Source organism: Chiloscyllium plagiosum, chromosome 9 (assembly GCF_004010195.1).
Source record: "Chiloscyllium plagiosum isolate BGI_BamShark_2017 chromosome 9, ASM401019v2, whole genome shotgun sequence".
NCBI lineage: Eukaryota > Metazoa > Chordata > Chondrichthyes > Orectolobiformes > Hemiscylliidae > Chiloscyllium > Chiloscyllium plagiosum.
Genome location: NC_057718.1, coordinates 87,649,472 through 87,670,787, shown reverse-complemented (window position 1 = coordinate 87,670,787; position 21,316 = coordinate 87,649,472). Strand labels below are relative to the sequence as shown.

General features: G+C 39.9%; 1 protein-coding gene across 6 annotated transcripts in view; it reads right to left on the bottom strand.

The window, feature by feature from the left end:
- sash1a (SAM and SH3 domain containing 1a) overlaps nt 1–21,316 on the bottom strand; it is a 131,043-nt gene that overhangs the window by 16,704 nt on the left and 93,023 nt on the right. For 5 of the 6 annotated variants that reach the window (XM_043696467.1, XM_043696465.1, XM_043696469.1 and 2 more), the window contains 9 exons: nt 20,461–20,573; nt 19,951–19,992; nt 19,580–19,681; nt 17,093–17,222; nt 13,204–13,574; nt 11,400–11,552; nt 9,848–9,986; nt 8,479–8,648; nt 4,556–4,765 (listed from right to left, as the gene is read on the bottom strand). In XM_043696467.1, the coding sequence (XP_043552402.1) occupies nt 4,556–4,765; nt 8,479–8,648; nt 9,848–9,986; nt 11,400–11,552; nt 13,204–13,574; nt 17,093–17,222; nt 19,580–19,681; nt 19,951–19,992; nt 20,461–20,573 (1,430 nt within the window). The remainder of the gene's footprint in view (nt 1–4,555; nt 4,766–8,478; nt 8,649–9,847; nt 9,987–11,399; nt 11,553–13,203; nt 13,575–17,092; nt 17,223–19,579; nt 19,682–19,950; nt 19,993–20,460; nt 20,574–21,316) is intronic. The other variant, XM_043696466.1, reaches the window with a different exon arrangement.

The following is a 21,316-nucleotide window of genomic DNA, read 5'->3' as shown; positions in this document are numbered from 1 at the left end:
TTCCATCTCTGATCTCCAGCATCTGCAGACCTCATTTTCTCCCTAGAACATTACCTGGGTCTCTGGATTAACAGTCCAACGATAACACCATTAGGCCATCACCTCTGTCAAAGACAAGCTGTGTTTTACTAACTTAAATGAGTGGTCGGCAAACATATTGTAATGAATGAATGGGTTCTTTGATAGAGACGGGAATGGTGACAGAAATGAAGTTCAAGTTTTGTCACGCACAGAATGAGATTAAACAAACAGTGACTAAGGGAGAAAAACTAGAGAACAGTGTGAATGACTTTTTCCAAGTGGAAGAGATGTACATTGTCGTCCCCTGGTGATTTATTTTATTAGTTCACAGGTTACAGATGTCACTGGCAAGGCCAGCATTTACTGCACTCGGGGTGCTGGTGTGTTGCCTTTATGAATCGTTGATGTCCATGTATTGCGAACACACCTACCATACTGTTAGGTGGAGAGCTCCAGGATTTGAGGCAGCAACAGTAATGTAGCAGTGATACAGTTTCACCTCAGGATGGTTTGTGGCTTGGAGAGGAATGTGTAGAAGGTAATGCTCCCATGTATTTGATTGCCCTTGTCCTACTAGGTTTGAAAGGTATTAAAGATCATTACTCTTGTCTTATCATAGAATCCCTATAGTGCAGAAACAGACCATTCAGCCATTCGAGTGTGCACGACCCTCCGAAGACCCTCCTAACCTGCACATATTTGGACTATGGGAAGAAACCAGAGCACTCAGCAGAAACCTACACAGACACCGGGAGAATGCCCAAACTCCGCACAGACAGTTGGAAGAAATTGCGGGGCGCTTGGCAGAGATACTTGTATCATCGATGGCCACAGGTGAGATGCTGGAAGGCTGAAGGATGCCTAATGTTGTGCTGTTAATTAAGAAAGGCTGCAAGGAAAAGCCAGGAACAGCAGACTGATGAGCTGGAGGTCAGTGGTGAGTAGGTTGTCGGAGAGGATTCTGACAGACAGGATCTACGTGCATTTGGAAAGGCAAGGACTGATTAGGGATGATCAACATGGCTTTGTGTGGGGGGAAATCGTGTCTGTCAAATTTGACTCAGTTTTTTGAAGAGGTGATGAAGAAGATGGATGAAGGTAGATGTTGTCGATGTGGACTTTAGTAAGGCCTTAGACAAGGTCCCGCATGGTAGACTGGTTAGTAAGGTTAGATCACATGGGATACAGGGAGAGCTAGCCAACTGTCTTGACGGCAGGACACAGAGGGTGGTGGTAAAGTGTTGATGCTCAGACTGTGACCAGTGGTGTGCCTCAAGGATCGGTGCCAAGCCCACTGTTGCCTGTCATTTACATAAATGATTTGGGTAAGAACATAGGAGGTATGCTTAGTACGTTTATGGGTGACACCAAAATTGGTGGTACAATGGACAGTGAAAAAAGTTATCTCACACAACAATGCGATCTTGATCAACTTGGCCAGTTGATTCAGAAAAATGCGAGGAGTTGCATCTTGCTAAGACAAACCAGGGTAGGATTTACACAGTTAATGGTAGGGCCCTGGTGTGTGTTGTTGAATAGCGACACTTAGGGGTGCAGGTGCATGCTTGCCTTTATTGGTTAGAGTACTGAGTGCAGGAGTTGGAACATTATGTTACAAGCCATTGACAATGCCAAATTGCAATTACAGCATACAATTCTGGTCACCCTGTAACAGGAAGATTGTTATTAAACTGGAAAGGCTGCAAAAAAGGTTTTCAAGGATGTTACTGAGACTGGAGGGTTTCAGTTATAAGGAAAGGCTGAATAGACGGACTTTTCTCCCCTAAAACTTGGGAGGCTCTTGGGTGATCTTAGAGGATTAGAAAATCATGAGGGGGAGATAAGATGAATTGCCGAGGTCTTTTCCAGAGGGTAGGTGAGTCCAAAACTAGAGGGCATAGGTTTAAGGTGAGAGGGGAGAGGTGAGAGGGGAAAGATTTAAAAGGCACCCACGGGGCAACATTATAAACACAAAGTGGGGCACATATGGAACGAATTGCCAAAGAAAGTGGTAGAGGTGAGTGCAATTACAACATTTAAAAGTCAATGGGACAGGTGCACGGATAGGAAATGTTTACAGGGATACGGGCCAAATTGCAAGCCAATGGGACAAGTTCAGTTTCAGAAATCTGGTCTGCATGGATGAGTTGGGCCAAAGGATTTGTTTCTAAGCTGTATGGCTCAAAAGCTGGAACCGAACCTGGGTCCCTGGCGCTGTGAGGCAGCAGTGCTAACCACTGTACCATCGTGCTGCCCTGTATATTAATTTATTGTATCATGCATATTAAGAAATTGGATTTAGTTCAAGGAACCTAATATCATACTGATAGATAACACAAAACTCAGAAACATCGTTTACAATGAGATTAGAAAAGCACCTATAGACTGGCGAAAGGAGCAGACATAGCAGGTAAAGCCGAAGGCAGGGAAGTCCAGAATGTTTAATTCTGATCGGTAAAGTAAGGAGAGGCTTCTAGCTAAAGGGAGTTTAAAGGTAGTCCAGGATCAGAGAGACTTGTGAGTGTAGGAAGGAAAGTCTTGATGGTAACAGAACAATTTAAAACAGTTGTTAATAAGTCAGACAGGTCCTTGGTTTTATGAATAGAGAATACAAACAAAAACACCAGTTAGAATATTACAGCCTATTCTGAGGATAACACTTTGGGAAAGATGCTTAGGTAAAGTGTAGTCAGCATCTTTTTATTTTTCTGCACTTTTGTGAATGGAATTGGGAAAAGGATACTTTTAAAATCCAAGAATTGTGAAAGAGATTGCTGTACTTCTTGAAGGCAAACTGCCAACAATTATTCTAAGGTGTTGTTTATACTATTGCTTGCTCAAGCAGTAAGGGCAGACGACTGCAATTGGATTGACGCCAAGGGAGTGTCCACAAAGTGAACTTAAGTTGGCAACAAGGCGGGGCTTGGTCTGTGGAGTGGTGACCAGTTGTCGATGGTAAAGGTCTTCTGTGTGCCAACAATCACGTGATCCCAGATGACTGAATGGCTTATGGGTAACAGCAACATCGCCAGAGGTCTTGGACCTTTGGATGTGGAGACATACTCTGCAGTAAGAAACACCTGAAGCAAGCCAGGTTATTTTCCCTCATTAGATGCTGTAAGTTGTTGCTATAATCAATAAGCCAGAGACATTGTAAGCTTTGAATCAGACACTCTTTGCTTCCTGCAAGCAAGTGAAAATACCTGGGGAACAGAGATTGAGGAGCAGCAATTCCTGATAAGCCAAAGGATTTTAGCAAACTGTGTGGCAGGGACGATTTAACCGCCTGCCCAGTGTTTCCCTCTGCCCATAACATCAATATTTCTTGTGTTTGTCAACGTGTGTTTGTGGAAGAAGGAGTTTTAAGCAGTAGAGGAAGAGGTCAACAGTTCATAATTGCTTAGCTGTTACTGGAATTTTTTTTTTGAATAAACAGTAATTGTTGTCAGTGCAGAAACCTGGTCCATGCGTACCGTCAACCAGAGTTTAAATAGATACACAAATTGGGGAAATGTTGCATAGTTTTAGAAAATCTAACTTTTGTGATTTTGTGACTGGGAAAAATGGAATTTGATTTCCATGCTGGAGGATGCAAAGTGATTTACTACAATGGTAACAGGATTAAAGACCTTGGTTAGATAGAAGATAAGGAAAGTTGAAGAGAGGTTAAACCGGGATTTGAACGAGGAATTCAATAATCTGGGATAGATAAAAAGGGGAAAAAAACCTGTTTTCTATTGGTGCAACAGTTGCTATCTGGAGGGCATAGGGTTAATTGTCAAAAGTGCCAGAGATAGCATTTGAACTTTTTAAAAACCATGTGGGTCATTATAATCTAGAATACATAGCCTTCAAGAGTGGTGGAAGGAAATCCAATAACCTTCAAGAGGAAATTAGACAACTAAAAAATTATTATGGGGAAAGAACTGAGAGGTGCATCAAATTGTACAGCTTTTTCAAAAGAACAGGCACAAGCATAACGGGAAGAATGATTCCATTCCGCACAGCACCAATTCCATTCCGCACAGAATCATTTTATGATTCCAATTTTTTTGTAGGTTTTCTCCTGGATGGAAGTCAGAAGAGCCAACTTCTCAAATTGGAGAATCTCTTGCAGGTCTGTTAAGGGCAAGTCAGAGGCCCTTCTCATTGGCCTGCTTCTGGGACCTAGAGGAGATCCACCGAACCTTTTGTATCTTGTTGTAGAGACTGAAATGGCATTGGAATCCTAAATACATCACACGGCCTAGATTCCAATATATTTAGAAGGCAACTGCCTGCTTTTGGTGGCCACCGTAAAAAAGCCTTTTCCACATTTTTTTTGTGTGAAATCTTTTATTATTGCATTTTTTTTTGTCGTGTTACTATGGAATCAAGATAAATTGGCTCAAACTGTTTGCAGGAGAATTTCTGTGTTCCGTTAAAGTAATCATGAAATGTAGCTGATTGTGTGTTTGAATTCAAAACATGTTCTTTTTTGGGAGAACCGTACTATTGCAGATTCATTGAATATAAAGTAAATCACAAAACCAACCTGTAGGCCAATGCGTTGAAGGAGATCCTGAACATTTTGGGGTTTTGGGTGTTTGGTTCCCCGTCGCCGTCTCTTTGGCCTTTTTGGTTTCTCCACTTCATTATTCACAATATCCACGTAGATAAATTTGAATGTCCCAACCTTATTATTCAACAGACCCATCCAGGTTCCTCCTGGTGGTTTGCTAATTATATCGATAATATCTCCTTTCTGTGAAGCAGATCAGAAGTAGCAAGTCAAAACACAAAGCTAGTAATAAAATCTGTGTATTTACACAGTGCATTTATATTGTGCCTTTCATGAAGGCAGGACATTTCAAAGTAATTGATGTATTTTATGAAATATCATCAGTGTTGTAAGGTAGAAAATGGAAACAGAAAGGCACCACAAAAAACCACACTGAGATAACTTGACCAGAGATTATGACCCACAATCTGGGCATTCTGTGATGATCAACTAACACCTTGTAAGTCTCTTCACCATCCACAAGACTCAAGTACAAGGCATGATGGAACATTTGCTTGGCTAATCAGTATTTAATATGCTTGAAACTGTTGAGGGCAGAGAAATTCACTTGATCACTGCCCCTGTCAATGCTGTATTGTTAATATCTACCATTAGCATCTGCAGTTACAGCATGCATTACATATGGGGATATTTGGCTTTTTGTGAACCAGGGCAGCGGGTACAAAAACAAGGAAGGCACGTTGAAATATTTACAAATTTCTGATTTGGCATCAGGTGAAGGTGTATACACAGTTCTGGGTAATACATTTTGTGAGTGCATCAAGGCCCTGGAGAGGGTGCAGAGCTCAACTGAAACCTAAGAGTTCAATTATGTGGAGAGAATGGAAAAACTGGGATGGTTCATTCCACATTAAGAAAGATGAATGTGTTGCTGAGGAGTTGGTGTAAGGGGCAGGGATTCAGATTTTTGGATCACTGGAATCTGTTCTGGGGCAGAAGTGACTTGTACAAGAGGGACAGATTGCACCTGAAGTGGAGGTGGACCAATATCCTGGAGGGGAGATTTACTAGACCGACTCAGGAGGGTTTAAACTAGTTTAGGGATATGGGCCAAATGCAGGCAAATGGGACTAGCCCAGTTTCGCAAACCTTTTGGCATAGACAAGTGGGGCCAAAGGGCCTGTTTCCATGCTGTATGACTCTATAATTAGGAGGTCTGCAAAGTTAGGAAGGATTTTGACAAGAGTGGAGAAGCTGATCACTCTGGCAAGTGGGTGAGAGAGTGGAATTACCATTAAGGAAGTTTAAGGGTTTCAAATGTTAACAATCTGAAATGGTAAATTTTAAAAGGAACTCTTAAGTGGTAACCGAGTGTGTAGTTGTAATTTGCAAGGTTGAGGGGGAAAAAGCTCTTTAAAAAAAATCAGTATGGAAATTAACCGAACAAATATCCTACTTCCAATCCGTATGACTTACAACTCAGCTACTTTGACAGTACCATCCAATTCCATTACCTTTTTATTCATTCATGGGATGTTGACACCATTGGCTAGGCCAGCATTTATTGCCCTCCCCCCCCTAAATACTCAGAATTTAACACATTGCTGTAGGTCTGGGGTCATGAGTAGGACATTGGTGAACCAGGTTGGTTTTTTGCGTCAGTTGCCAATGGTTACATGATCACCATAAAGCCATCCTTTTAAATTCCAGATTTTTACTGAATTCAAATTTCACCATCTGCAATAGAGGGATTTTAAACCCGTATCACTACAGCATTAGCCTACCCAGTAACAATACCACTACCTCTCCACTGGACAACAGCAATACCATTGAAAAAGCATCACCTCAAAATACCACGCCATCTTTTATTGTCCCTCGTTGGAATCCTTGAATAGTCGAACTAATACTATTCCAGAAGCCAAAAAAAACAATAGAACGAATGGCTTAGATTTAGGTACCACCCTTCACAACCAGAGAGAACTCTGGGAAAAAAGTAGTTGGAATTCCTGACTATGAACTCATTAAAAGTCACGGAAATCAGCCAAATTTGGGGTTGCAAGGGTCGCACAAGAAAAACCATGAACTTTGCTATGATTTCACGTTGCTTTTGAGGTAGAAGTTTGCCAACCACAAAGGATGAATAGAAGATGATTGAGGCATTAAATTGCAGCTTGTGATAACATACACAGATACAGAAGCTTTGATTTGGGTTTAGTCCTGCAGCAGAGGGGCAACTGCAGGAGGCACATTTACAAGGAGCCATGTATATGTAATATAGATTAAACAAAATACTATAGACAGTAAAGATTCTGAATTCAACTATTTTACTGCTAATGCTTCAGTCTTGCCAGAGTTGTCTAGGGTCAGTGTTCCATTTAGGATACTGGCCTGTATGGGAATTGCAACAGTGCTACTTGATTTGGCCTTTTAAATGTCAACAAGACTGATGTTTAAATATAAGCCTAGATCTCTCTGTGATTGATTCACTCTAAATTTGGTCAAATATTAATGATATGTAAAAGAAACATTCCACTCTGTTGTGCCTCACTTCCCTCCTCCATTACTAGATTGGGACATCTTCAAGGGAGTCCAAAAGAAATTGTGCCTATTTTTTGCACCGGGCCAAGTCCCTGTCCGTAGGAGAATGAGAGAGATTGTCGCAAACATAACAAGCCCCAAAAATAGAGTCCTTCTTTTATTTCTGGACAATTGTGTCTCAAGTTACCAGATATAGACCTACAACTTTTGGGACCACTGATTACCGCTATACCAGGGGCAAAGATGGGCTGAGGTACAGGAGAGAATATTTCTCAATATTAATTACAGCACTAAAATAGCAAGCATGATTAATACGGAAGGACAACTGCAAATTACTTAAGGAGAATATTAATTCGTAAATTGGACAGAAGGATATCATGTGAAATTTAACACCGAACAATGTCAAGTGATCCATTTTCGAAGGAAGGATCGAAGAGACGACCACACTAAATGGTAACCCTTCAAAAGGAGTGGAGGAGGAGATAGATTTAGGGCTATATAGAAACAAATATTTCAAAGTGAGTGGACATTATCAAGTTGGAAAAAGCATAAGGCATCTTGGGTTTTGTAAATAGGAATCTGAAGTGAAAGGTAGAGAGTTAATACAAAATCTGTGTTTAGCAGTGGATCAGCTGGAAAGTATATTCAAATGCCTTACTTTGGAAGGGACGTTCAAAATATGGGAAGACTATAGAAAAGATTCATTAAATTGTGTCAAGCATTTGGGGTTTTAGTTGCAAGGAGAAATCAGGCCTCTTTTATTAGAGCACTGATAGAGTTCAAATTTGTGATGTACTTTTGAAAGTGTAAATAGAGAGAAACAATTTCCCAAGTAATTGAGTAAGGAATCCACTACGCAGAAAGAGAATTCATAATAGCTTTAAAAATAAAAGTTTGTGAGAAGATTTGTAGCTCGGGTGCTCGTTGTTGAGGTTCTGTTCGCCGAGCTGGGAATTTGTGTTGCAGACGTTTCGTCCCCTGTCTAGGTGACATCCTCAGTGCTTGAGAAGCGCTTCTGTGATGTTTCCTCTGGCATTTATAGTAGTTTGTCTCTGCCGCTTCCAGTTGTCAGTTCCAGCTGTCCGCTGCAGTGGCCGGTATACTGGGTCCAGGTCGATGTGTTTGTTGATAGATAAATAAAACTTTGGTAAAAAAAAATACAGGGGCATGCTGAAATGCAAGGGAATGGAATTAATTAGGATAGCTCAGGGAGCCAACACCAACAGTTGTGATGGGTTGACTGACAGCTTCTGAGGTGCCAATGTGGCGACAAAACTTCAAAGTGTAAAATGTGCAAAGTTATCCTAATCTAGTTATAACCAGCTGGATAGCAGATACACTTGACCAAGGATGGCAGATAAATCTCTCCATCCCTTCTACAAATGCAAAAACGACAGTGAAAATAAATTTAGAAGTACCTTAAGTTTCAGTGAATCCGTATCGTACGGACTTGGAATAAAATCAGTGTGGACCCGAGCTCGACCACAGAACGGTCCCTGGTAAGCAGATTCTTCATCCTCACCATCTTCTGATTTCACACTCTCTCTGTTACTGGCTGATGAATCTGTGGTACTCACTGTCTGACCACCTGAAACAGAGGAAAGTGGGTGTTTTTAATTGTTGTAATTCACATTGTACAAAGTAAGGTCTAATCCTTCCCCTTTCCTGTGCCTAAATGTTCTCTGCTCCCGGTTTCATGTCAAGTATTATTATTAGGAAATGTAACATCTGACTTCGGTTTGCCAGAGATATGGGTTTCAAGGCACAGGGTAATGTCCAATGCATCCTTCAAAGCTTTAGGTAGTAACATGACTCCTTTTATCCTTTGCAAAAGAATTGGCCTTATTAAAGAGATTAAAAGAAAAGTCTAAGGATAGGTATTTCTCCTCAGCACACATGGGAATCGTATTTGTCCAGGTGATGAAAGAAAGAAAAAAAGACAAAAAACCATTACAATAGTAGTGGGAGTAGGCCTTGTGTAACAGCATTAAATTTGACTTTCTACCTCCTTTTCTCTGAAATGAAGAATCCTAAACTCTCGCTCCTGTAGGTTGAATTCTGAAGTGGAGGCACATTTCACCGACATCCCTTAAGGTTTCTGGAGAGAACATCTCAGTGGCATGTGCTACCAATTCAGTTTTCTGAAGACTTTAACTGTGATCATGTTTCTTACCTGAAATTTCAGGCCTAAGCTTCATGCAGATGCCTAGGGCCAGAAAATCATAAAACTCAAGGGTCTAAGCAGGAAAACCAGGGTCTACTTATATATTTTAATGATTCCCATTTTGAGTCAGTGTGTTGTAACTTAACAGTTTGTTTCTCTTCCTATTTATGAACTGAAAAACATCAAGATACAGACACCTGCTGAAAATTGGATTGTCAATTTTGGTTGGGATTTCTGGAGATTTAATCACATGACCTCGTACCTCAAATATAAGTGGCTAAAAGAGATCAGAGACAAGGAATCCTACAGCGAGTAACTCACTTTGTGACACCCCTCTCCTCCATTCCGATCAATAACCCATCCCCATGACATTGCGCCTTTAACTGAAAATTCAAGTGAAAATCAAAGACTCTTTCTATCCTATTGTATTATTATCTCAACTGATTATAATAAATTTCCAAAGAAAATGACAAAAGAATATTAAACATTACTATGACTTTTCTCCCTGGTTGCTTCTAACAGTGTCATGAAGATTAATTTTCAATTTCTGAATCCTCCAGGACCACCTTGGAGATTTAGCCAACCAAACAGTTCCAACAACACTCAAGAAGCTTAACACTTACTCATTGAACTCTGCCCACTCAAGGAGCTCCGCAGACTCTCTACTGAGCCACCGCCAGTCAGCTTGGGCCTGTCTGGTTGGATAGACTTATCTGTTGAATCTTCAATCTGAGCAGTGGACATCACTCCTTCAGAAGGCAACTGGGGAGAAAGGGATCATATTGGTTGAACATTATGAAATCTCTTCCACCCTTTTGTTCTACTCTTCACACTGCTCCCCCAATTCTAATAATTTCACTTGAAATCAGGTACCTTCCAAAAAGCTAAAATAACAGAGATTCAAAGAGTTTGAGGGGTCCAGGTGCATAGACCATTAAAAAGCCACAGACAGGTATCGACAATAATTTAAACATCTAATGGAATACTTACACATCAAAGAAACTAGAATGCAAAGGGATAGAAGTCATGCAGCAGCACGTACAGCCCTGATTAGACTACACCTCAGGTGATCTGTTTAGTTCCGAGTACTACACTTTAGAGAAGATATAATGGGCTTTGCAGTGAATGCAGCTAACATCATTCTGCAACTTAGCATTGACCAGAAACTGAACTGAATTTGCCAAATAAATATAGTGGCTAAAAGAGCAGGTCAGACAAAGCCTGTACGCCATCTATAAGGCACATGTGAGGAGTGTGATGGCATACTCCCCACTTGCCTGGATGGGTACAGCTCCAACAACACTCATGAAGCTTGACACCATCCAGGTCAAAGCAGCGCACTTGATCGACACCACAACCGCAAACATCCACTCCCGACACTTAGTACCCAATGCTACTACTATCTACGATATACACTGCAGATATTCACCAAAGACCCTTAGACAACACCTTCCAAACTCATAATGCTACCATCCAGAAAGTCAAGGACAGTGAATACATGGTAACACTATCATCTGCAAGTTCCCCTCCAAGCCACTCACTTTTCTGACTTGGAAATGTATTACCAATCCTTCATTGTCACTGCATCCAAATCCTGCAACTCCCTCCCTAATGGCATTGTGGATCTCCCTACAGCAAATCGACTGCAGTAGTTCAAGAGTAGCTCATCAACACCTTCTCAAGGACAACCAGGGACAAACAATATAGGCTTTGTTGGCTGGACCAGTCTACGTCCCACGAATGAAGAAAAAGAAATAATTTTGTGTAAACTGCGGCTATTCCTTTCAAGAAAACAAAGTTATTAAAAATTCAATGCACAAAAGATGACGGAAATCTGGAAGAGGCTTCCACAAAGGGTACTGCATGCTAAATCAAGTCTCAATTTTAATTCTGAGATGGCTTTTTTTAACTAAGCAATATGGGATGGTGAAATTATAGATCAACCATGACCAACTAAGGTGGCAAATTATGGACAAGAGTCTAAATATTCCTCTGTTTCTGCATTCCCAATGTGGGAAGAAATGTCACAAGACACTCCATATGCTGACATGAGGAAAAACAAATGCTGAGCTGGTGTAGGAAAGATAACTAGGAGAAGTGACTGAAACGTTTGGTCATACAGAGGTTTTGGAGAAGGGTCTTAAAAAGAGATGAAGCAAAGGTGGGTTTACTTACGTGGGGGGGAGCAGTACCACTGTACGTCTTTGTAATCTTTCTCCTCACCGTCTCTTTCACCGACTTGACTTTCCTGCTCAGTGATTTCCGTGAATTTGTGGGGGATTTTGCTGTGTTCATTTTCTCATTGCTGACCTCTTCTTTACCAATGTTCTGGTGGGTAGAATAAAACATCATCACTTCATGGATGGAACTCAATGGAAATCTAATATTTCTCCAGCAAACTGTGGTAATCCTACAGATCAGAGTACATTTTTTTAAAAAAAAAATCTGAACAGTGAATTATGGTTAGCAAATTAGGCCACGTTCCTATTGACCAATTTGCACGCTTATTGTGACAACGTCCTATTGTTATACTGTATCTTAAACATGTTGATATGTAGTACAGAAACACAGTAGTCATTTTACTGCAGTAGGAATCCTGAGGGTTGAGTTAATAATCCAGAGAATGAGAGCCCAAATCCTACTGCGACAGTTTGAGAAATTGAATTCAGTTTTAATAGTCTGGTAATAAAAAGCAAGCATCAGCAAAAGTAACTGTCCAACTGTTGTAAAAATTTAACAGGTTCACTAATACTCTGAGGGAAAGAAACCTACCTGTAGGTGACTCCAGTCCTGCACCAATATGGTAGAATCTTAACAACCCAGCAAGCTCTTCAGTTCTATCAAACTTCTACCTGCATTTATGAAGCTGGCCCAGCATAATCACCTCAAACAACCAGGGGTGAAATATCATCAGTGGTGTGATGTAGAGAAATTTAGCAGCCGAGTGGGATACAGCAAGATCCCACATGTAACAATGATGGAACAACTGGCAGCGTGCACAGGAACCATCTCTCGGCAATTTTAATGTTGTCTGTGGGACCTTGTTGTGATTTTTGGCAATTTGCGGCGACAGGAGTCACTTCAAGAGGAAGGAGATCAGAAATCCATAGCGTGTAAACAAATGCACCTCAATCTCTGCAGTCGGGTGCAATGGGTCTATAATGTGAAATTCACAATCATTGAAGTTATGGGCATCAAAACAAAAGGAACTTTAGCTCTTGGCCACTCAAGATTGAAAAGCAGCAAGGAGACACCTCACTATCGGGCCACCAGGGGTTAAAATTTCTTATGAGAAACACGACTGTAATCACATAGGTTCATCACTCTGAGATTTCCAAGTTCTGGTTCTTCCAGCAACCCCACCCAAACACAGCACACAGAATAACTGGTTAAAGATTCAGTGAAGTATCAGGATAGAAATACAGAGGAAAAGCAGGATTCACTTGTCTGCATTTAATTTCATTTGTTCTGTCCACTTACACATATTGTTGAATATCTGGTATCGCTTCATGGTATCACTTACTATTGCACAGAGTTACTCAATCAACAATTTTTCAACAAACATTCGAACAAATTAGTCAATGCCAATAATATGTTCTTCACATGCCTCCTATCAATACCTGGGTTTTGCCCTTGTGTTTGGTTCGCCTACCCTTTATTGCATCAGTGCGGTTCACCTCAACTGGTGACAAATTCCACAACCGTACCACTCTTTCAGTAAAGCAGCTTTCAATTCTGGTGAAATGTCACAGTCCTGAAACATTAATTCTATTTCTCTGTTCACAAGTGCTATCAGATCATGTTTCCATCATTTCTTGCTTTACCTCAGATTTGCAAAGCTTTGGCAATTCACTTTAATTTAAATTATTTTGCTTTGGCTGCTTATTCAAAGAGCTGTCACAAACACAATAGTTTAAATGGCCTACTTCGTGAATATAACCCTTTAAGACTAATTAGTTTTGCCACAAAATACACTTACCCCTTGATCCTGAACAGTTACTCCCTTACCCACCTCACTGTCAGTCAGTGAGCGGGATACCTTGTGTAACTTGTCTTCTCCACACTCTGAATCAGAGGACGTTTTTCCTGATTTCTTCGGGGGCCTTGTAGTGCTGGGTTCAGCGGTCGTGTGAAAAGGTTTGACAAACCTCTTCCCCAGCCGCCCTTCCAGGCTGCTGGAAGATGGAGATCGGCAAACAGCCAAAGGTGCAGGATCTTCCACAGACTGTTTCTGCAGTGTCTTGTTCGAGTACAGCTGCTTTCTGATGGCCTTCGACCCCATGTGATTCACCGATCTTTCATCGTGTATTGGGTCCAACTGTTTGTCACATGTCCCATCGCAAGTGTTTTCTGAGGCAGAAGGTAAGGCAGACAAGAAACCGATCACTCACTCTGAACTAATTCTTCCAGTATTCTAAAGTATTATTCAAGGACACACAAGTTGAGTCAGAGATTTGATGCAACAGCTTCATTTCATTTCACTGACAGATAATCAGCATACCTGCATAGATTTGATCTTTTAACAAATAAACTTGCAAAACAATTTGGAAAGAATAGTTAAGTCAGTTCTCAGTTATTTTATTAAACAATTTTTCTTTCTGCGTCGCACTCTCAGTTGTCTGAACTTGCTGGGGTGGGAACCTGTGTTACCTGCTTTTCATGAAATGGAATGTTGTGCAGTAGGTTTTCTACTTGCAGATTTTTTGCACATGTAACATAATGAACAGTTCTTAAATTAAGCTCTAATGAAAGACCAGTATTCTGAAACACTGTCTCTGATTCTGCTGACAGGTTGACTGAGTGTTCACAGTATTTTAAACAGTGACTCACTTAAATCTCTGGCTCCTCCAAGATCTTACCTCCAGTAAAACATTTATGGCCACCTTCCAGAGTGGTAGTTTTCTGAAGTAACAAGCAGCTGACAGTAACTTTCTGGCACAGGAGTCAGCTACTTATGCAAGACGTGAGGCTTGACTTGTTTAGCATTGAATAGGACCCTACCTGACAAAAGCATGCAGATGGAAGGAGATTCTCTGGTGAAGACAGCGAGAATCTTGCTTTCAAGATCATCTGCTTGTTTAAACTCATATTATGATACCAACATTTTAAGAGTACATAGTCTCAACACTCGCAGTTTTCTAATTATGACAATACTTTAAAATAGCAAGAATTACATGCCACATTTACATATATTAAATAATTGTAGTAATGATGTGATGCCAAAAAGGGCTGTAGCATAGACAACAACAGAGTATGGTGCAGGTTTGGAACTTTAACTACATTAGAAACGTTACAACCTTGGGCTATTTAAGGAGGTTCTTGCACTGATTAGGCATTTAAGTCTGCATGTGGCCACATTCAAAATGCCAACAACACTAAGTCGTTTTCCAGCCTTACAAAAAGGACTACATTGCAACAATCTGCTCATTTTACCTTTAAAATTTATTCATGGCTCAATGCAGGTGCTCACACCTGAGACAGAAGATTGTGGGTTCAAGTTCCAGTCCTGAAACTGAAGCACATTATCGAGGTTGATACCTCAGCACAGCACTCAGGGCATACTGTGCTTTTAGAGGTGCCATCTTTTGGCTAAGATGTTAAACAGAGGACCTGCCTGTCCTTTCAGCGGAACACAAGAGACCCCACAGCACAATACTGAAATATAGCAAGGGAGCTCTCTCTCGTGTTCTGGACAGATTTATTCTTCTAACATCATCACTAAATCAGACTATCTGGTCACTTATCTCCTTGCACTCAACAAGTTATCATAAATAGCAAAGTGCTCCTGCTATTTTTGTGTTAAACATTTGAAAACACTTTTGAAATATGTAATTGACTGTGAAGTACTTTCAGGAAAAGAAACACATTCAGGTAAAGAAAAGCATCAGATAAATCAAGTCAGTACTTTTTTAAAAGTAGAACTTCAGCAATTTTATAAAGCAACATCTGTAAAGGCAAGTTCTGTTATGTATGGTGTTGGGGTGCTGTCCCTTTACGAAAGCCAGTCATGTTGGGTCCAGTTTAGAACCAGCTATGATGGTGTGAGCAGTGTTAGCTCAGATTTACAATTTGTCCACCTTGTACATAATTCCTAGTTCCAAAGGTGGACAAATTGTAAATCTGAACTAACACTTTATTGACACTGCTCACACCATCATAGCTGGTTCTAAACTGGACCCAACATGACTGGCTTTTGTAAAGGGACAGCACTCCAACACCATATATAACAGAACCTGCCTTTACAGATGTTGCTTTATAAAATTGCTGAAGTTCTAATTTTTAAAAAGTACTGACTTGATTTATCTGATGCTTTTCTTTACCTGAATGTGTTTCTTTTCCTGAAAGTACTTCATAGTCAATTACATATTCCAATATAACAAGTTTCAAAGCAAATTTCCTCCTAAACCTCAGTGCATGATGCAAGCCCAATTATTCATAAATGTGAAGGTGGAGGGAAAAGTACTGACTTGATTTATCTGATGCTTTTCTTTACCTGAATGTGTTTCTTTTCCTGAAAGTACTTCACAGTCAATTACATATTCCAATATAACAAGTTTCAAAGCAAATTTCCTCCTAAACCTCAATGCATGATGCAAGCCCAATTATTCATAAATGTGAAGGTGGAGGGAGGACTAGAGCGTCACTGCATGTACTCAAAGAAATTTCATATATACTAAAGGATAATGGAAATGATTCCATGTGTGGAGGTACATTCAAAGGGAGCAGGTTGGTGAGTCAGCATCATAACACTACAGACTTATGATGAAATTATGCTTTGTTTAAACTTGTTTAAACAAATGCAATTGATCAACTACCCTTATCTCCAACTGCAGTAATAACTGACAGATGAGAACTAACCCAGATGGAAGAACATCCAGCAACTTCAAGCCATTTTAAGGGTAATATTGAAAACTTAAAGCTCCAGATTATTGATGGAAGTGAGTCAACTCAAACTCAGGGTTAGTTCTCATCTTTTATCTTCTCCCAGCCAGATTCTGAATAGGTCATACAACATAGGATTTTTGCTTTCTTGCTACAATGGCGCAAGTTTGAATTGAATTGTATTAGAAAAGCATCCATCATAAGAAGGGAATAGTCTGAACATTTAACATAATGGTGCATCAGTCAGTCGGTCCAGATAAAGACACAGAGCAAGTAGAAGGTACTTTGGTCACAGCTTTTCAATTCTACATTGGCCAACATAACATCTGCACTTAAAGGATAGATTAAGCCAATAGTAGACGAGCAGTCCAGCATTAGTTGAGGGCAACCCATTGAATCTATAATCAGAGATAAAAATAGTGAGAATGAAGAAGTACGCTGATCAACTGAAAGACAGCCAGCATGGATTGTTAAAGCCAAGTCATGTTAAACAGGCTTAATTAGAGCTTTTCTTTTTAGAAAGTGGTAAGATGAATTTCTGAAGAAATGTACTAAGAGGTAATGTACTCAAACTTTTCAAAAGCGTTTGAAGAAGTATTGCGGAAGAGGTCTGTAATAGGCTAAGAGGAAATAAAGCCACATTGATAGAAAGTTGGCTGATGGTCAGGAAACAAAGGTGAAGTAAAAGGTTTTGGACTGAAAAGTCACTGAACTGAAATGCTAACTCTGTCTGACTCTCTCACATCAGTTACTTGACCTGCCATTCGTAGCATTTCTATTTTTATTTCAAGTTTCTAGCATCTACAGTATTTTGCTTTTCTCATTGGTAAAAGGTGTTGTTTGGATTGAAGAATAGTTACCCTTAGGGTGACAGCTGGTTCCACTTAAGGTACGAATTAGGTTCTTAATCAGAATAATAATTTGATTCTTGGTCATACATTATGTCAGATTATATCAAACCTTCAATGGAATATCCCCCCGCTCACCTCCAGTAGATGAAGTCTTCAGTTCATCCACTTTCATCAGTTTCTTTTTTGATCTGCGCTTTGAAGAAACTAACTTGTGGAACCTCTTGAACTTCACCTCCTGGACATCATCATCTAGCTGCTCCCATATCTGAACAGGTGGGAATGAATGAAGATTTAGTTTAAGATGAAGTTAATTTGAGAGCTCTTTCTGATTCATGGAATCAAATGTGCCGTGTTGAATATATATCCATGCCCTAACGGATGGTAGCAGCTGTTTATACTGTAATTAGTGGCTCCTGGGGTCTTGGATTGGTAAGAAATCAAATTTTACAGATTAGAAAGAAGCTCATGGTAGACACATATAGCTGTCAAATGTGACTGGGAAGGAATGTGTAGGCTTACTGGACAAAGGGATAAGTAGGTCAGAAGAAAGCGTGGAGGCTGAATGGACAGGGAAACAGGTGGGGGGGGGGGGGCAGTGACAACTACCAATGCAACTTTATGGACAAATAACACTAATATTGCACCTTAAGGAAAAGAGATAAACTAAGTCCAAAGTACAAAGTAAATAATGAAGGGTGAGAATGGGGATTGCAGGGAAAGAAATAAAGTTTAGAAAACTAAAAACAAAGTGGTCAAAGTCTATATAAATCCTCCTGAACAGGACACAACTATAAAAGATTCAACACAGTGGCGCACAGCACCTTCTCCCAGACAATGAGGGATGGGCTATAAATGCTGGTATCTCACAAAAATCAATAAAAACAAACTATAGAATGTGTAAGAGAAACTCTCAGGTAATAATAACAGAATATATTCTTCACATTAATGAAAGGTAGACTAACGAGGGAAACATGACATTAGAAAATTAGATTAAATAAAAGACAATGGCATTTGATTTAGAAAGAGGGAGATAATTGAAAAACTAATCAGACCTAGAGAAGATAAACCCATAGATTTGAATAGACTGCAATAACAAAAAGAAAAAAAAATCAGGGTAGAGGTAGCAGGCACTCTCATACAAGCAGATATAAACAGGTCGTTCTGATATAATATGCATTTCGGTAACACAAATTTGCTATAACACAATTGACAAATAGGGGACACTGTTTATAAGTGCAAAGTTTTGAAGTGTGTATTGGTTATAACGTGATTCCGGCCTATTAGTTTAAAAGGTGCTGCTACTACATGATTTTCTTATAACACAAGATTGCACGAGAACGGAACAACCGCATTCGAGCGGAACTGACTGTAAATTGATTAACAATGGGAATAGGTTGTTAATATTATTCCAATATTTAACGAGGTTGATACAACAAGTCCATAGAACCATAGAACAAGTAGCAGTTAGAAATAAATGGAAGCCTCAATTTTTGTTTTAGGGAAAACATCTGGACCTGAAAATATAACCAGAATTAGTCACAGCTTTCAAAATGGAACAATATGCTTACCAATTTTTTAAAAATTCCTCAAATAAGTGACAGAAAGAGAAGGCAAGAATAATGCAATAGATTTAACACAGTTGGATTTTCAAAAAAAAATCTTCCAGGAGTACCGCATAATAGATTAAAGATTTAGATTACTTTTTTTTAAGATTACTTACAGTGTGGAAACAGGCCCTTCGGCCCAACAAGTCCACACCAACTCTCCAAAGATCAACCCACCCAGGCCCATTCCCCTCCATTTACTCCTTCACCTAACACTACAGGCAATTTAGCATGGCCAATTCACCTAACCTGCACATCTTTGGACTGTGGGAGGAAACCGGAGCACCCATAGGAAACCCACGCAGACACAGGGAGAACATGCAAACTCCACACAGACAGTTGCCCGAGGCAGGAATTGAACCCGGGTCTCTGGCGCTGTGAGGCAGCAGTGCTAACCAATGTGCCACCATGCTGCCCCAAAAGGATGATGGCCAGATCGTGTGGAGTTTGGGATGAGGAGCAGATTGCATGTGGAGTTATTTCCCGGATGGAGTAGGAGTAAAGGGTTGGTATTCAAACTGATAAAAAGGTGGGAAGTGGTGTTCTACAGGCTGTGATCACCATCGTTCATTATTTCCATCGCTAGTTTGGCTGTGGGATTTGAAAATCCAATTTTAATGCTTTTGGATGATACCAATTTCAATGACATAATTAATACAGATGATAAATCAGACAAAATACAAGAAGGAATTAATAAATTTGCAGAATGCGTAATCAGGAAATGAATTTCAATATAGATAACGGTCAGGCAATGCATTTCGACACAAAGAAAACAAATTGCATACTTGTGAGATGAGTTTTAATGGAGGAGAGAAGCCAAGGCATTTAGGGGGACACAGATCATCAGAAGTAGCAGTGCAGATTAATAAGGCTGCAAAAAAAAGTATTTCTTGATAGACAGTTTCTCTAAACCTATTATGGTTCCATTTATGGAGATGTCTGACGCTATGAAAATGCAATATGAAGGCATGTCTTTTGTTCCAAAGTATTTCCCAGTATTAAAACAAACTTTACTCACACCACCATCAGACGACTCGTCCCATGGCTCATGTGCGCCACCTGCTGATTGAGTTGAATCCATGCTCAGGGACAGCCTGCTGTGGCATTCATATTCTTTGAGCTGGAAAATAAGTCATAGTCAACTTTCCTTGTGAGTAATAAAACCCAGGAATAAAAGATCAAACTCTGAGTTTCATTAATAACGATTAGAATTAGTTTTGGCTCAATAGTATTTCACTCCTTCTGAGTCAGAAGGTTGTGGCTTCACTTCCCACTTGAGAGACTTAGGCACATATATTCCAAGCTGAATCACTTAGGGATTGTTTGCAGGAACTTGCATTCTGAAAATTTGCTGCTGCTTTCCTACAACACAAGAGCAATGACACTTACCAAGCACTCCATTGGCTGTATTCTGAGAGTTTGAAAGGTGTCCTATAAATGCAATGTTGCTGATTAGTACATATCCATAACAGCAGAGAACAACAGAATTAAGTATTCCAGGTTAGAAAGCACCACGCCTGGAAGAATTGCCTCACAGATCCCTGAGTCTATTCTCACAGATGGAAATGGTAGTAAAATGGTGGTAAAATCTAACATTTAGATCTGGAATTACCTGTGGAAGTAACATCAGAATTTCCACTAAACGTTATCCAAAGTTACCCTCATTCTGCTGCTATCTAAACTCATTTCTTTTATCATTTCAATAACACACAGTAAAATATAAAAGCAAGCGTAATTACCCAAAATACAACAAACAAATCAGGTCTGAGGCAAATCTCTGGACTGGGCTTTGAACACACAACCTTCTGACTCAGTAGCTGTTAAGAAAACAGTGCGTAAAGTAAGTTGGCTAATATGGCGATCAGTTAGTTTAACCTGGGCAAGAGGTGTCTGTATTACCTTAACAAGTGCCTCCTCTATCGTTATCATCTTTTCTTTGACCATCATCATCAGTTCGATGCGATCCTCATCACTCATGGTAATCTCACTGGCCACAAATCCAACATCATCGCCTTTAAAAAGTCAATAAGAAAAAAATTGGATTTGGGGCAATGGAGAGAGAGAAAACAAAGAATTATTGTTATTCAAGAGCTTTGATAATATGATTTCAGTAGATGACCTGCCAAACAAGCTCAGTGGAAGAGGAGCGAAAACTAAACAAGGGTTTTTAAACTCCCGTAACCAAAAACAAATTAGGTAAATCATCATAGAATCTTGCAGCACAGAAAGTGTCATTTAGCTAATTGTTCCTTTAAAATAAGGCTATTATGTTTTTAAAATGGTGGTAAACTCATTAAAATGCTGCAGTTTTGTGATGCTCATGGTACTAATTTTCATGCTGCAGTGCTGACCAGAATACACCATTCTTTGGTCAGAAACTAACAGAGGTCCAGATCTAGCTCTACATATCACATAGGAAAGTCATATACACTGGGGTAGGTTAGAGCAGGACACAATGCTTATCATTAAGTCTGTCACTGTTTAACCAAACACTTTAAACAAGTAAATCAAAATGTTTTAGTATGATGTTAAATAAATCTGTCCTGTACTTTTTATCTATCCTTAGCCTGGTAAAGGCCACCATTAGGGATAATCCTGGCAATTACAGACCAGTCTGGAGAGGATTCCGAGAGACACGATATGCCTCATGAACCTTATTGAATTCTTTGAAGATGTGGCAAAACACACTGATGAAGGTAGAGCAATGGATGTGGTGCACATGGATTTTAGCAAGACATTTGATAAGGTTCCCCAT